This window comes from Schistocerca americana, chromosome 3, assembly GCF_021461395.2.
Source record: "Schistocerca americana isolate TAMUIC-IGC-003095 chromosome 3, iqSchAmer2.1, whole genome shotgun sequence".
Lineage (NCBI taxonomy): Eukaryota > Metazoa > Arthropoda > Insecta > Orthoptera > Acrididae > Schistocerca > Schistocerca americana.
The window spans coordinates 321,173,007-321,191,088 of NC_060121.1; the positions used below are offsets into that span (position 1 = coordinate 321,173,007).

At 36.7% G+C, this 18,082-nt stretch overlaps 1 protein-coding gene across 1 annotated transcript in view; it reads right to left on the reverse strand.

Annotated features, from left to right (window-relative positions):
- The window catches only part of LOC124607021 (cytosolic Fe-S cluster assembly factor nubp1), a 41,180-nt gene that overhangs the window by 12,675 nt on the left and 10,423 nt on the right, over positions 1-18,082 (reverse strand). The window contains exons 2-7 of the mRNA XM_047139181.1: positions 15,732-15,836; positions 15,495-15,631; positions 8,045-8,113; positions 5,927-5,959; positions 5,598-5,688; positions 2,974-3,239 (exon numbers count right to left, since the gene is read on the reverse strand). Of these exons, the coding sequence (XP_046995137.1) occupies positions 2,974-3,239; positions 5,598-5,688; positions 5,927-5,959; positions 8,045-8,113; positions 15,495-15,631; positions 15,732-15,836 (701 nt within the window). The remainder of the gene's footprint in view (positions 1-2,973; positions 3,240-5,597; positions 5,689-5,926; positions 5,960-8,044; positions 8,114-15,494; positions 15,632-15,731; positions 15,837-18,082) is intronic.

The window sequence follows — 18,082 nt, forward strand, 5'->3', positions numbered from 1 at the left end:
AAGAGCCCAACCTACAGGCTCAGCTAGTATCGGCGTTTATGTTGAAGCATGCATTTTTCATGGTGTTTCCGTATTTTTGTCGAACTGCCATACCGACAATCATATGGATAAAATGGAGTATTTCCCCTCCTGACCTTACTGAGTAACTCCCACATAAAATGTTCAAAGTTATTTCACAAATGAAACAAAATCTCACACATCACCAGTGTGAACCTGGAGTAAGAATACAAATTCAGAGAAGAATAACATTAAATTGCAAGAAAAGGTAATCTCAACTGAAACCATCACTGACATTAGCAATTAAGACACTAACAAAGAGAATATGTATTTAGCAGCAACATGACCAGAGACATACTTATCATTTCACTACTAGGGTCACTTTGGAACTGGTTGTATTTTGTTATGAACAAGACAGAGTTTTTCCATCTAGTATTATGTCTTAAGATTTTGTAGATAAATACACAAGTGTCACTTGCAATATGGGACCAAACTCTCAACAAGTCTCTTCTCCATTTTCTAGTACACTACATCACTCTGTTACATTAAGATGTTTGCTTATGTTTCATTTCTACCTTTTTCCTCTATTTGTTTCAACTTCACACATTTTTCATACTTCTTCCGTTTCTTAGCATTTGTTCACCTCTCCTCCTTTGCTGCCTCATTTCTTATAGGCTTTTCCCTCCTCCTCTTCCTATCTTTTCATTTATTCAGTTATATTTACATCAAATTACAAAATCAGAGAGTAGAACTCCAATACATAAATAATGAGCTGTAACTTTTAAATTTACCAACCACAATAATTGAAGGGACTGGTGAAAGAAAGTGCTAACTAACAAGAGAATATTTTGAGTCACTGCATATTATATGATCAATTAAATTCAGAGACTAGAACCTAAATATTATGTAACAAAATAATTTATATAATAGTATTTCTTAGTGGTGTATGTGGTACTAATCAGTGCCGGCATGTGACACCTTTGAAAATACAACTGATAAAGGGGCTACTATAAGCCTTACTAAACTGAGGGTTAACACATTCTTCCACTGACCCTTCAATTGGTATAGTTGGGATGCAAGAAACTGCACTGATGAACAGATAACGACATATTCTGGGTTTTAGTTTTTAGAAGGTCTTACACTAACATGAAATGAACTTTATACTACAAATTAAGAATGTGATAACACAAAAGATTAACATTAGAGAATTATACAGGGTGTTCAGAAATTCCCATTATGAACTTCAAGGACTTGTAGACGGGTTGAGTACATAATACTTTGTGCAGGAATCCATGTCTGGAAACATACAATTTTCATTCTATGATGGTTTCAATTCAGATGTTTAACTCATCCACTTCTGCTTGAGGAACTGAATTAGGCATGATGCAGTACAAGTTTTAAGTAACAAACCAAAAGAAAACATAATGAAATATCCATTTATCATAGTTTTATGCAAAGTTTAATTTACAAGACTCCTGCAGAGACAGAGGAAGATCTGCTGGCATGAGTTCTGACAGCTGCACTGGAAAATGAAGAGACACCAGCTGGAATGGAGAGTGTGTACCAGAACATACTTCGTAGATACAGTGTCTGTAACAATGGCAGTAGTCGCCACATCGAGTCACTGTTGTACTGCATTAGTACTGATTGTATGTACAGTATGCTGGGTTCTTTTTTGCTTTGGAATAAAGTAAACATGCAATGTTTAAATTTTAATGCAAACAAACATGCTTTAATGATAAGTGGATGTTTCTTTAGTTTCCTTTGGACAGTTACCTAATAGCTGTACTATTCCTCAAGCAGAAGTGGATCAGTTAAACATCTGTGTTGAAACGGTATGTTTCTGGACATGGGTTCCTATGCAAAATATTATATACTCACTCCCCTCTACACATCCTAGAAGTTTGTGACAGGAATTTCCAAATACCCTATATATCATATCTGATATGTACATGTTGCACCCTTGATGTAGCAGCTGCTATTCAGACTGCCTTCATTATGTAGAAGTCAAGACTGCATGTTGTATTTGATATCACCCCCAACTGTAATACTTGGGTTTTCTATGTTATGATGCTCAACCAGGGAGCTTACCAGATTTTGGTCACCACATAAGCAGATAATACATATGTCGCCATTGCTGTAGGCCAAACTCAAGCTCGACTTGCCCAAAGGTATATTTTGTCAATCAGTACTTCACCCGTTTTGCAGACAACAATCAACTGCCACTTAAACTCAAGTTACGTTCTGATACTGTACCTCACAACCTCGATGAAGCATACCAGCCTCTTCCTTTAATTTTTCACTTAAGTTGACACAGTGTAGTGTAACACTGGTGCTTAGTGGTCACGCGAGGGAGGGCGCTGCTGGGACTACATCTATGCCGCCTCTCTGTATGTTAATAACTTACTATTGGCACAACGCTCTACACATCTTGCAAGATGGGTTTCATTCCGGCTACTCTTTTCAGGTCATGCAACTTTCATGAAGGTTAGTGTATATTATAAGGTGCAAGAACGGATGATGATAAAATACCATGGCAGTATCAACAAATGAAAAGATAAAATTCCTCATAATTGTGCTCACGGGGGAACATGATCCACCAAAATATATCTCAATGTTTCTACACTTTTTCCTCTATCTAGTTTTCAGTCAAATCCTGATAAAGAAATCTGCAGTACACAAAAGCTTAAGATTTGCTTTTCAATAATAGCTCAAGGCTTATCTATAAATCGTTAAACATTTTATTTCATGTCTTTATAGTTTCTTATCCTCATTTTCTGTGTTATTTAATTTTTCTCTGACCTGTATCATATCATATCAACATGCTATTTTTAATCACAAATATATAGACACACACACACACACACACACACACACACACACACACACACACACACACACACACACCTGCTACCTTATAACAGTACGTCTAAGGCAATAACAAATAGTTGAAAATTTACTTATGCACTTGTGTACCTTGCATTTTGGACAGACAAATGCAGCCATATTCTCTACAACACCTAAAACAGGAATTTGAACTTTCCTGCAGAAATCAATCTCCTTTCGGACATCCAGTAAAGCAACTTCTTGAGGTGTTGTAACAATTACAGCTCCCGTTAGCCCAGCATTACTTAAATACTGAGCAGCTGATAAATGTTCATCTGATGTACCAGGTGGAGTATCAATCACAAGATAATCCAACTCACCCCAGTCAACATCACTGAGAAACTGCCGTATCATGCCTAGAACCAGAAAAAGTGATGTTGCATAACCTTTTGCACCAAACTGAACTAAAACTGTTATGGAAATGTAACTGAGCAAACACAATTGTGGATACCTTTTTACAACAGACAATTGCACTGACTAAACACAACAACAAAATTATTTCAATATCCAAAGCCAAAGTTTGCACGCTAAACTATTTTACTTTTTTAAAAGTGTTGCTTAGCTCTGAACTATGTTTTCAGTGTTTTCAGATACATGAATATCACGAAAATGACTACAACACCACACATTACATTAAGAAAAAAAGAAGAAAGATTAAGAGTTTAACAGCTCGTTGACAATGAGGGCATTAGATCACACACTCCAGATGGGCAAGAATGAGGAAACAAATTTGAGACGTCCTGTTCGAAGGTACCATGCCAATATCCACATTCCATCTATTTAAGGAAACCACACAAAATTTAAATCTGGCTAGCCAGACAGGATTTGAACTCCAATCCTCTCCAGTCTCTTAACTACTGAGACCCCTTGCTCAGTACATTCCATTCAGGCACCATTAAATGCCAAAATCTTGTTACAAAAACATGATGCATTTAACATGTTCAGTTTTTAATTGATCTAGTGGTACTAACACTGCCAACAAACAAGCCATGGCCTTTGTAATTACGAAAAAAAAAGACTTTAAAGAACATATTTATTTAGCTACAGACAGTAGTAAAAATGGTTTAGGTAGCAAAATCTCATCAGGCATGCAAAGTGAATTAGTAACTGACGACAGAAACAATGCATTTGCTAGTTGTTCAGTGGCATACATAGTAGCAGGAAAGGAAGCTCTTACAATTGTGTGGAGTCTTATTAAAGGAAAAAAAGAGATTAATAAATGGTTCATAACCAATTCATTGACATTTAACTTTGAGGTGTACACAGAGTGTTCAGAAATTACCACTGCAAACTCCTAGAACTTAGACTGGAGCGAGTACATAACATTTTGAATAGGAACCCACATCCGGAAGTGTACCGTTCCCACGTTACAGTCGTTTAAAAATGTTTTTGCAAGGTAGCTAAGCAACAGCGTAGTCATGGTGGGATGTGGTTACGTCAGACTGGCTGATGTCATTTGACATCTTTCCTACCTCTCTGACCTGGTTCGAGCCTGATTCACATGTCTGTGAGTGTTAGGGCAACATCATCGAGAACAAGTTTGCAAAACACACTGATGTGATCCTTCTGAATGGCAAAGCTCATGGTAAAGGAAAAGTTGCTTGTTGCTTTATCAAGATCATTCTCAACAATGTACACATCCAGTGCATACCCTTTTCACCACAATTACGCAATGGCTTCAAGAAAGGGTACCCTCACTGTCATCATGCATGGCTCTGGTGCTCCAACGAGACACGACACACCCGAATATAAAAAGGGCATACTACAACAAGTATACAATGCAAAACAAGTGATGTAGTAGGTCATGCCTAATCAATTACTTGTAAAAGTGGTTCCATTACCAACATTTTTTCAAATGGTAGTAGCATGGTAACGATATGTTTCCAGACATGGGTTCCAGTTCAAAATATTATCTACTCGCTCCCTTCTATAAGTCCTAGAAGTTTGTAACTATAATTTTCAGCTTTTGCACATCTTAAGTGCAGTAAGTGAACACTGGAAGAAACTGTTGTCTGGGAGGGGAAGGGGGAGGGGGTCAAGGTGTTGTTATTCATGAAATTGAGATTTCAATATTTTTTACTTGTTACACACCCTCGAGGACCACTTCACTATGGATCTTTGAAATAAAGACTAAATCTATGCATATTCTCAAGTGAAATACCTAATCCATGTTATAGCTTTTTGACATGTTTGACATTCACAAGGATCTTCTTGCTATATGTCTATGGAAAAGAATAATGTATCTCATGTAACGAGACAGAGAAACCATGAGCAATACAGTTATGTGCCAGGAGTGTGCAATTTTGCCAAGATACGAGGTGTAAAGAATCTTGGCATATCTGCTCTCAAACAGCTTACAGCTAAAACTGAAACGTGCATTATTTGCTATTCTTTTCTGACACATTTTGATTGATTTCTAAAAAAAAAATCATTTAATCAACAAAATTACAAGTGGGAATCCACATTCACATGATAGGTTCTTGCTTACTGGTTGAATGCTTTGCCACTTATTTCCCGCATACCTATTTCATACTGAAATGTTACCCATCGCATGAGAATAACTGATTCCGGTAAATCAAAAATTAATTATATTAGCTTTCTATTTTCAATTACATACCCACAGGCTATATCAAATCAGCTTCACATATTAGTCAATAACCAGTTTCCTACTTTCATCCCAGTTCTACTTTTATGCCCAAACATGTTAAACTCACCATTCTTCTTTGGGCCTCTCCATATGATGGCTGATTCTGGACTCTCCAAAAGGAATCCAATAGACATGACAGACAAATTGTCATCTACAAACTGAAAAAATGTAAATGCATCAGAGTCATACAAGAAATACTGCACATGTGCACATCAATTTCAGACACAAAAATTAAAACTTTTTCCTTTTTTTCTTTAAAAACATGAAAGAAAGAAATGAGTAAAATATATTAGTTCCATTCTTCTGTATGTCAGTCAACAGTATAAACATTTAAGACATTAATAACTTAGTGCATATCTAACAATTCATTTACGTTGTACACAGAATAATACTCACCACAGGTGACCACCCAGAGAGGCTCTGATGAACCTATAAACAAAAGGAACAAGTGCTGCATCACTGGCAAATAAAAATTAAAAAAAGAATACATCTGAATATAGTAAAATATTTCCTGCACCTTGAATAAAAAAACATTGTGACTGAGAGAATCCAGTGATTGAGGGCTGCATTGTTGACATGCAGCCAGCAACACCTGACATGGTTCTGCACGTGGCAACAAAACAGGCAATACAGTTAGCACACCACTCGGCACATTGAAATGTCAGTCACGAAGTTATTTTAATGTAGTTATAGTCTCCAAAGTGTAAAGATTGTAGAAGATGCCTTAAAAAAGTACCATGATGCACTTTAGTGATAAAAATAGTTTATGAGTGTGAGTAGGGGAGAGAATGTAGAGGAAGGGAAGGTGACTAGATTTAACATCTCAGCCATAGGAGATGCAGCACTAGGTCAGGTTAGGGAAGGAATGGGAAGGACATCATGTCCCTTCTGAGGAACGATATGTGATGGAAGGAAGTTAGAGGGGGAGGCAGGGGGTGCGGAGAGGTGGGAGGGGAAAGAGGTAGATGGAGGGACCTCTCACAAAATCATGTTCTATGCCGACATTGTTTCCATAGTCCAACCAGTTACATATAGAGGTTTCTTACAGTCAGAAAGGTACAGTACTAAACTCACCACGTCATATTTTGAACATCCTACCTAAGCTTTTGATGTCACAGCTTTAGCAACTTCATGAATCTTTGCTTTTGAAATACCAAATCATTACTGATTTGACAGCATAAATACTCTCGTTTCATAGTCTTCATAAGCAGGCAGGATGCCACTATGCTTTTACAGCAACAGAAGTATCTTCAAAATGACATGGTCAACAGAGAACTTTAACAATGCCATCTCGTGTGGGCTGTCTTTCTGTCTGTCCCATTGGAAACAAGCACTGGAAACTTCCATGTATCAAAGTGATTTACAAACACACAGAGCAAAGACACACCTTAAGATAAATCTTATTAGAATGAAGTTCCTTGCATCCTAAAGTTTATTCAGATTTTCAAATACGTAATTTTTTACCATCAACATCCCCTGACATCCATTACATTTTAATCTAGTTGCAAGATATGTAGCTTAATCGCCATAGTTGTAATAGTACACGATACCATATTCATTTCTATCAACAATGTGGGATGTGACAGTTGCTGTGTAAATAATGCAGAAGTATATGAGTGGCAACTGTCATTGTGCACCTGCAGCACTACCATCTGAATTCTTGCAGGTGAACTTTCATGGACTGTTGTCTTGGCCCAGTACATTCTTGTTTTTAATGTTAGAATTTCTCTTTCTAATGTGTTCTCTGACAATATTCATAGAGAAGTTATGTTGCTCATAAGCATTTGTTTAGTGATATATGATATTGAAATGTGCGACAAAAGGTACTAATAAAATCAACAAGTCAAGTTGTACTGCAGTGCTTCTGTTGTTTAACCAATGAGTCTTCAGAATTCAAAAGACAGATATTAAAAACAAGCTTGCTATGGCAGACAGTGAATATGGTCTATGTATATGGAGGATAATGGAGTATCACTAAGTGTAATCTTGACAAACCAAATTTCACATATTCTTTATCACAAATCACAATACAAATATTTAGTACACAAACGAAAACTGTGGCTAAGATAAGTGAAACAGTGCTGACTGGGTGGCAATCCCTAATAAATATTGCAATACATTACACTTTTTATCAACACCAAACATGCTCCTGTTAAATTTCATTGTTATATTGTAATTCACGTTATACTATTAATTATATTCTGATTATGGGACACTGTGTAATAAACTAGACACCCAGTATTAAATTTCATAGCTGTAGTAACTATTTGGTGTTAGTTATGCTACTTGTAAAAACTAAATTTTACGCCAACCAAGCTGTAGAGACAAACTTCTAAATTTTACTAATTAATATCTGTTATTTCATATCTATTCATAACATTTGTTATTTCATATCTATCTTCCTCCTCCATAATGTCTATACTTTGCCTCACCCAATTAGTTCACTAGAGTACGTGAACCACTTCCTGTGATATATAAGTAGAGAACAATTGACGAAACAAAGTCGAAACTTACCTGTTCCCCAAGCACCCCCATTATTCGAGGAATGGAAGGTCCGCAGATATCTATATCCAACACAGCAACCTGTAAATCCGTGAAATTTTGTTTTGATTATATTTGTAGATGATTTATGATGATATAATAGATGAATAGTATATCACAAAGAAAACTGTCTACTGTGAGTAAAGGTATTTGAGTCTCAACTTCTGAACCTGCATTTTCAATAGTTAAGGAATGAATTATTTCAACATTATGCCCTGTTCCATTTTCTTTCTAGGTATCAGAATCACAATTACATTTCCTGCAAAATGATACAGAAAAAGATACTAACATGTACAAGAGAACATGAAAGTTATTAACAGCAACCTTCCCAAAGTACATTCCTTGAAATAAGAGTTACTAAAGTAAACCAAACAATGGAAACTCCAGATAGGAATATCAACAATGTCAGAGTTGGCAGTCGCGTGCACATGCGGTGTGTGTGTGGGTGTGTGGGTGTGTGTGTGTGTGTGTGTGCGCATGTGGGAGGGGGGGGGGGGGGGGAGGCGTGTGCTCGCCTCTCTCTCTATCTCTCTTTACTGGCGAAGGCTGTGACTGACATGTCTTCTTTTCCTACATTTCTAAGTTACTAAAATACTCCAGCAACTGGATTTTTCATTTAAGAAAATGTGGAAACATGGTGAGAGATTCGCAGACAAGGTACAAAATGAAACTGCATTCCTTATCATTCTAGTTCAACTACAGTATTGTAAAAAGGAAAAAAAAAAAACAGTTTTTTTATCATTATAGCTGAGAGACTTGAAGTAAAAATGATGTGTAAATATTCACTTTTAATTAAACGGAAAAAAATGAAGTGCAAAAAAATTATTCATAGTTAACATTATGTAAGAAGGCAGATAGTTGATCAGTGTGTTGCTTTCATGAAAACTACAACTAATTAATGCATAGAGAGATTTCATGAAGGACTTAATACGGTGGCTTTTACCAAAGAGCAATTGATTTTGACAGATAGAGTAATATTCTTCTGTCACCAGAGACCTCAACTAAAAAGAGATTCTCAGAGACAACAGACTTTTTTTTCTGTGTTGGAGAGGAAATAGCCACTACAGGCAAAGGAAGACAAACTGGTATCCCTTATAATGAAACTTCAAACTGTAAAATGGTTTTTGGATGAATAAACAACCCACGATATTATGATTAGCAATTGAACTGTTGAATTGTCTGCTGCCATCCCTTCTGCTCTTATGACTTAAGATCAACTAATCCAAAAATAAAAATAAAAAGACCCGCCAGAATGCTAACACATACTTAGGTGACTGGCTAACATTACAGAGGCAATTAAATACTGCAACACGCATGTCAGTAACTCTCAGTGACAAATGACATCCACATGTCACTGCAAGAAGAAGAAAAGAAAATAAGCAAAACTTTGTTACAACTATTGTATACTTGAATGCACCAATCAAAAAGATTAACAAAATTAGAACAAAAAAATTCAAAAACATGTCAGAGTGCATTAACTAATTACTGCAGTTGCTATAGAACATCTTGGTCATTGGTGAGAGGAACTACTCTTGACATCAAATATTATATTTCAAATCAAACACCGTAACAATGAGTGTCACTGCAAAAACATCAGCTGTCAGAAGTGGTTGTCAGTCTAAAGGCTGGTTTTGTGCAGCTCTTGACACTAGTAAATTCTGTTTAAGCTTCTTAATCTCGGCACAATCTCCTCCCCTCTGCCCCCCCCCCCCCAACCCTCCCTCCCCCCACCCCCATGAAACATCTTCCTCCATTACAAAATTAAATATTCCTTGATGCCTCTGAATGTGTCGTATCAATCTATTTCTTCTTGTAATCAAGTCATGACTATGAAGCTCTTCTTTCTGACTCAGTATCCCTCCATTAGTTATTCAATTTACCCATCTAATCTTCAACATTTCAAAAACTTCTATTTTCTTCTTGTCTGCACAGTTTCACTTCCATACTAGGCTACACTCTCCAGACAAATACTTTCAGATAAAACTTCCTAACAAAGTTATATCTGAAGGTATCAAATTTTTCTTTTTCAGAAAAGTATGCCATACAAATGAAAAATGCAGATAAGTCTCTTTAGATTCTCCATTAATCCTTAAAGGTTTTTTTGTTGATTTGTTTTCTGATCCCTTGTTCCTTCGTATCTTCATAACTTACTTGTCCTAAAAACTTTAAATAGCATTTCAATACAGACCAAGTGAAAATTACAGCACTTTATGTATATTTCTGTCTTTCTTTATTACTTCTAAAAAAAATTCTTTGAGTTAATACTGTAGTGTGCCTAGCTGAATGATCAAATGCTTGTGTGTTATGACAAAATGAAGCACTTTTTAAAAAAGAAATAAAATGAGGAAATGGCAGAATGATTGTATAAAGTTTAATTAAAAGAAAAAGAAACTTTCAAATGTGTGCTAAACACCAAAGAGCACCAGATCAATAACAACAAAGAAGTATGATTTCATAGGCAGAGGCCAAGGCTGTCAGAGCCACAAACAGCAGCAGATCAATAAGATAAGAGCCAGGAGATGGGACATGGTGACACAAGCACCTCTGCTTGTGAATGGTACTGGGTGGTACTGCACACACAATTTGCCTCCTGACAGAAAGATTGCTATCTCACACAGATATACACCAAACAGAAGGGTAATACATAACTACAATGTCAATACAGAACACCTTATTTTCATAATTATAAATGTTCTACTGGAGAATAATTCCTTATGCAGATACCTGCATAACTGTGAACATTTCTCTTCATATTATATTTGGGGGAAAAAAGGAAAAGGTTGAGGGGGGAGAGGGGAGAACAGTAACTAACCATTCTTAATACTTAACAATATTCACGCGCGCACACACACACACACACACACACACACACACACACACCGCAGTTGCAAACAACAAGGCGAGTCAGCCCATCTGATATACACTGAATGACAATTGAGGAAGCAGTTCTAACACTATGTGAAGTGGAAGAATACTGGTATACTAATGCAAACTTATTTTTTCTGCACAACTCGCACTTTTAATGTACGTGTCTGGCATGCGCTTAATTGTGGCTGCACAGAGATAGCTAGTGCGAACTTCTCTTCAAAACATTTGATCAATGAAGGGGGTTGGGCATTCTTCTAAGCTGTGAGGTAATAACATGCAATGGAATGGCCTACTGCATTACAGTAAGTCCCCCCACAAGTACATCTGGCATCTGTGTCACTATTTTCATTCCCATGCATTCTTCCCATATGAGTGGGTACCCAGGAACATTTCACTGCAATAAGACAAAGCTGGCCACACTGTTCGGAATCAATTTGTTCAATGGATGCATCTGTTGAATACTGTGAAGATCTTGGTCACATCCCAACTATTACAGTTCTTTCAGGATTGAGTAAAACTGTGTACAAAATAGTGTGCATTCCCTTGGAGGGTGTATTTGGAAGATACTATCGTGGAAAACCAGTTGAGCAGCCAACTATCTCTCATCACCAGGCTCATCAATACAAATGAACCTAAACTTTTAGTGTTGTTTTGTAATTCAAGGCACAAGTCTAAAGCATAATTTGGAGTGAAAGACTTCTTGCATTCTGACAAATTTAAAAGCATCCTGGGTCCCCGAAATTTAAGTTTTTATTACAGGCCTAAGGTAAAACATTCAAGTTCCCTGCATCTAGATTTGTGAGATGCTTCTTTGCTCTCATCCCAAAAGGGCTCACTACTGTTATAATGTAAACCTGTCCTCGAGCACCAAGGCTGATTGACCATCACAGAGCTCTCCAGAATGAGATTTTCATTCTGCAGCGGAGTGTGTGCTGATAGGAAACTTCCTGGCAGATTAAAACTGTGTGCCGGACTGAGACTCGAACTCGGGACCTTTGCTTTTCACAGGTAATCAGCCAGGAAATTTCATATCAGCACACACTCCGCTGCAGAATGAAAATCTCATTCTGGAAACATCCCCCAGGCTATGGCTGAGCCATGTTTCCACAATATCCCTTCTTCCAGGAGTGCCAGTTCTGCAAGGTTCACAGGATAGCTTCTGTGAAGTTTGGAAAGCAGAAGATGAGGTACTGGCTGAATTAAAGCTGTGAGGATGGGTCATGAGTCGTGCTTGTGTAGCTCAATCAGTACAGCACTTGCCCGCGAAAGGCAAAGGTCCTGAGTTCGAGCCTCGGTCCGGCACATTGTTTTAATTTGCCAGGAAGTTTCATCACAGTGCTCTTTTAGACACAGTCATTTTGGTGGAGATATCACCCCAGCTCCCTCCTACCTTTCCTTTGATGCACCCACACAGCTATAGGACAGTAATGTAAACCCTGAGCCATGGTGCAACTAGGCACTTTCCATGTAAACAAACCATCATCAGAGGTGAAAAAAGTAATAAGTGTCAGAAAGAAGCTTAAACCTGGGTAAGATCTGAACTCTGGACTTTTGGATTGTAGTCCAGTACTAACCCACAATATTCCTGTTCTGCAGCTTATAAATACATGCTCTGATGGTGTTCAAGTAATGAGATTCAAGATGGTGGAAAGTAGAAATAACTCAACCTTATAATTATGTCACATCAAAAGCAATTTCTGCCACGTGGAAAGTGGTGTTTTACCAGCTTCTATGTGTACAATGAGTATATCAGTAGTTCTAAGGGCACCTATCACCAGGTTAATTCCATCACCGAAGGTACTACCTAAAATTCTTTGGTAAGAAGATTGAACAACTCCATGACAGTATTATAAGTAGGATAGATTGCTACACACTATATGTTAAAGATGCTGAGTCACAGACAGGCAGAACAAAAAGCCTTCTTCTAAAGGAGACAACATACACACAAGCACAACTCACATACACATGATCACTGTCTCTGGCCACAGAGTCTGGACCACGAGCAACTGCAGCTCACATGTTTAACAGTCTTTTTGTTGTATCTGTCTGCAACTCAACATCTCCACTATACTGTGAATGACAATCTAGTATCTGTTTCATAATACTGTCATTAATCCATCATGGATTTAGCAGTGTTTGAAAAATTCCATGAGTTTTATAGCCATAGTCCACACAGGATTTAACTAACATCTTATAAAAAAATCTGGGTATGAAAGACTTGTCTGCCCCCTCAGCTGAGTTACTGTGGCACTTCAAAATACATCTCTTAATTTAAACTCTTCCAGCTACGGCCACCAGTTACTCTTCCGATCGAATATAAGTCCCAGAAATCTCTAGTAACCTGCATGCCTCTTTCACTGGAGTACGCAACTGATTTCCCTAAAGTCCCATCTGTCCATGTACCAGAGAATGTGACACTTCCCTCCCTTGTCTTTGTGAGTAAGAAATGGCATCCACAGCCTTTTTAATCATTGATCAGTAGTCATGGTACCCAGTATACCTGAAGCTTTTTCAAGTCAGCATTTTATGAAAAATTTGGGTCAAACTTACATATTGGACCCCTCCTGAAATCTAAGTTGTGGAGACAGACTGATCTCTTGCACAGCCCAAGGTCTACGTTAGATAAGAAGGTGACAATTTGATTGTGAGTTGGTGAACCAACAAATGTGAAAGTAGAAAATCTGTTTCTGGTAATAAATTGACTGGTAATGAAGTTTAATGCTTACATCTGTGCCAGATTGAAAAAGCAAGGGAGGTCCAATACATAACTTTTACTGGATTTTTTGCTCAGATGCCTATGTTATCTGGTGACCATTCATTCTGTTATCTTCCACAGCCACATCCTGAACTTTTCAAATGTTTTCTATGTGATGATTTCAACTGTCAAGTAGATACAAATGTCAACTTCCGTGACCATATTTAAACTCATTAACCCAGATATTAACATCAATGTGTACTATGTCTAAACTTAAGCCAATTAGGTTTTGACTGAATTTTCTATGTTGAGAAACAAGGAGTGATCTGAGTTACTTGGTAAAAGACTTTCTATAGCCAAGATTGCATAAATACTTCTTATTTTTGACAACCGATTTCAATAGACTTTGCTCTCATCTTCTGGTCTGTAACATAGTGCACATACATGGAATACATCTCCTTTCATGATTTTATGACATAATTTTTGAGAAAAAAATATTTGTTTGACAATACAATGAACAGTTTCCTTTTCCTTTTCTTGTAATGTCAAACAAAGCATTTTTTCTTAAGAATTACAGCATAAAGCCATAATAGGAGATTTTTTCATGTATGTGCACCACATTATAACCCAGAAGATGACAGCAAAGTCTGTAAAAATGGGTTATCAAAAATAAAGAAGTATTATGTGATGATGTGAAAGTTATTTACCAAGCAGGTTTTGATATGCTCAACTGTTGAAACTTGCAAACAAAACTGTTACTGGCCATATAAAGCTGTCGTTTCCTTTTCTTTTACACATGTCAACTAATCACCTCATACTGCTGCCAACTAACAACTTACATCATATGCATTTGAAACTGTGTCACACAAATCAGATTTGTCTCCTCTGGACCAGTTCAACTAAATCTGCCCTTCTTTCAGAGAAATTTATCAATCACAGTGGATAAAGCCATAGTGCATAAGCTCTAAATAAGTTTGCTGCTAACTTGCAAAGACTACCAACTGGTTTCACATAATTTGTGAACTGCTGGCCCAAACCAAATGTTTCTCGTAGCTACTGGTCTTCACCCTTCCCATAGCTACTATTCAACAGTAGAACTCTTCTTTTCTTATTCTATTTTTCTACAAACTTCTTTTAAGTTTGCTAATTGTCATGCTGTGTCCTACATTCTTCCATATCCCATAGACACTCTTTCCACTCTAGTACACATAAGAAGCTAAATCGTACAGTTACATACGACCACAACAAGACATATGAAGTTTCCTTGTCTGTTAATTATTCAAAAAATTTCTGCAGAAATTAAAATTAAAATGGTTTGAAATGTTTTATAAAAAAGAAGCAAATGAAAATGCAGATTGCTAACACTTATCCTGCACAAAATGAAGACTTAAAAATTCATTTTTATATAAGTTGAAATGCTGACTTCACATATCATCATTTACTATTATAAGATATTAACCTTTCCAAGACCAATGTAGTTGAATACCATTTAGAGCCACAGTTTGTTAACACTTACTTATTTAAAAATTACTACCAGCAAAATTCGCATTGATCCTATGGGAGATAAGGTATAACTGTGGCTGATCATTCACTTATGACTTTCATAAGCCACGGTGAAATTACTGGCAGCCATAAGTCAAGCAACAGGAATTTAAGGTTGTACATAAAAAAATATATCCATCTCTTAGCAACATGTATTCAACAGCTTCAGGAAAATATTTCATACAAAGTACGAAAATGTAACATGATAAACAACATCTGTACTATTTAAAAAAAAAGGAATCGGAATAAATTAGCATTACAATGGAAGTGGCAACATATTAGTCATCAAAGCAATTTTGGAGCTTCAACAAAACTTACATTCCTATCAGGGTTAGTTACTGCTAGACCCCGAGACAACAATGATGTGAATGTTGTCTTTCCAACTCCTCCTTTTCCAGACAGCACCAAAATCTTGTGTTTCACTGATGACAATCTCGATTTAACCAGTTCAATACCTGATGTAATATAAAGAAATGTGTTATATTCTAAAAACATTTTAAAACTTGTAACTCATCTGTGGAACTTATTGATATGTAGCAAAAGATCATTAATAACCTGGATCAGGCTGCCTTGCCGCACCAGACGCACATATCTGTTGATTGGGACAACCCTGGCAGGCCGATTCTTTGCCTGCAGATTCACTTTGTGTCCCAGGACAGTCTGTCACAAAACAAAAGAGATCATTAAATAATTTCAAGACTGAACATTATAAAGAACTACAACTAAAGTTTATTAACACTGGAAGACATTCCTCTTTCCTATTCTGATCAATAACTGTAAATCAGAACACTACTTTGCCATTTCAAATACAAATAGCATGTCAGCCATTATCAGATGTTATGATTTTGGGCATCCGACAAAGGAATCTTTATCTCCCTCTTTCCTTGCATGTTATCCCCTGGCACAGGATTTGTTGTTTTCATGTTTTGGCAAATTTATTTTATTCATTATTTGGGGCTGGATGCCCTTGCTGCTGCCATAGTCATGAATTAATCTAAGGCAGGGAAGTTGTGTTCGTCACCTGTATGTGGACCATGTAAACTTCGTTCTGTGTATTATCATATTTTCTGAGGCGGAGATTGGGGACCAGCACAGCATTTACTAAATGCAAATGGACACTCATAAAAACCATACTTAGACTGTCCAGAGTACCAGACCAATGATTGTTAATCCACAGTGCGGATCTGATCCGAATCTGAAATACTTTCCTCTCTTGCATTCTAATGCACTGTGTGACCTATACGAACAGATCACCATAAGGATATTGATCTTCCTTCCAAAAAGCCTACACAGGTGAGTGTGATAAAAAGATAAGAAACTAAATTTTCCACTTAAATTTGTAAAAGACACATATATGCGCATATTGAACAATGGTGAACAAAGATATGCTAAAAATTACAATAGTAATAAGTTGCCGTCTGATCATTTATTAGAAAAATTTGTTAACCAGCCCCTCTGCAAACCTACAATCTAAAAGCTTACACTTATCAGACAAAGCATAACTTTGTCAGTTAAGTATAACATCTGTCTTCTTGTTAGTTTAAATAGGGGTCCGGTTCTTAGTTAAACTTACTGCTGGGTCATTCTGTGTCAAGTGACCCAATCTGAAAGAAGCCCTAGCTCACCATCTTCAGTTTCAATGAAATATGTACCAAGTGTACATAAGGGGGCAGGCATGAACTTCTGATGAGTTTCAATTACATTTGTAACTGCATGTGGGAACTAGAGCCATTTTCACAAGGTTCACTTTCTACAGAAATAAAAACATACAAAATAATCATTCATGTTCAGCAAGGCATTGTTTCGAATTAATAGAGATAAGATCCTACAATTTACCATCCTGACATTATTTTCTGCACAGAATAAAGAAGCAACATAAACAAAAATCACAAAACAATAGCCTTGGTAAATCTCTCTTTAAAATGGCTGAAAAAATTTGTCATGATGATTTTTCCCCATGTGTTAATACGGGATAAAGGTGAGTGAAAAGTACTGGAAACTTGAAAGTTTTTATTTTTTACCACTCAGTGAATTATGAACTTCCCTACAAATACACTCACTATGGTAGCAGCCTTTTAAGTTACCAAAAATAACTTATGTACTAAATTTTGCAAATCTTTAACATAAAAACTAAATCTCTAATTTTATAACTGTTGTGGTCTTTCATCCATAGACTGGTTTGATGCAGTTCTTCACACCAGTCTACCCTGCGCATGGTCTGCCTCTTCATCTCTGCTGCAACCTACATCCACTTGAACCTAAACAAAAGCCTTGGTATCCCTTCACAATATTTATCCCCTTCACTTCCCTTCATAACCAAATTGACCATTCCTTGATGCCTTGGTATGTGTCCTACCAACTGATCCTTTCTTTTAATCAAGTTGTGTCATAATTTTTTTTTCTCCCCAGTTCAATTCAGTACTACCTCACTAGTAATCTGATATACCCATCTAATATCCACCATTCTCCTGTAGCATCACATTTCGAAAGTTTCTATTCTCTTTTTGTTTGAACCATTTACCATCCATTTTTCATATTTATAAAAGGCTAAACTTATAAATTTAAATCTTATAAATCCATTTCTGAAGGTTCAGAACTGTGTGTTTACATTTACCAGAAACACTATTTTCATTTGGGATTCATGTGAGTTAACAAGCAAAAATTTGGCTTTTTGCCATTTGAAAAGAAAAAGGGGGAAAAAAATAATGACATTATTCGTGTTGGACTGTGGTGGTGGTACCACAGCCAATCATGTCATATTCTAATGTGTTTTACATAAGGAGTAAACTTACTGCACCTACAGTCACACCTCCCCTTGAACTTAAAATTTTGAGAATTTGACTATAGGTCAATTTCTATTTTGATAAGCAATATACATTTCTTTCAGATAGGTATCCAGCAAATAC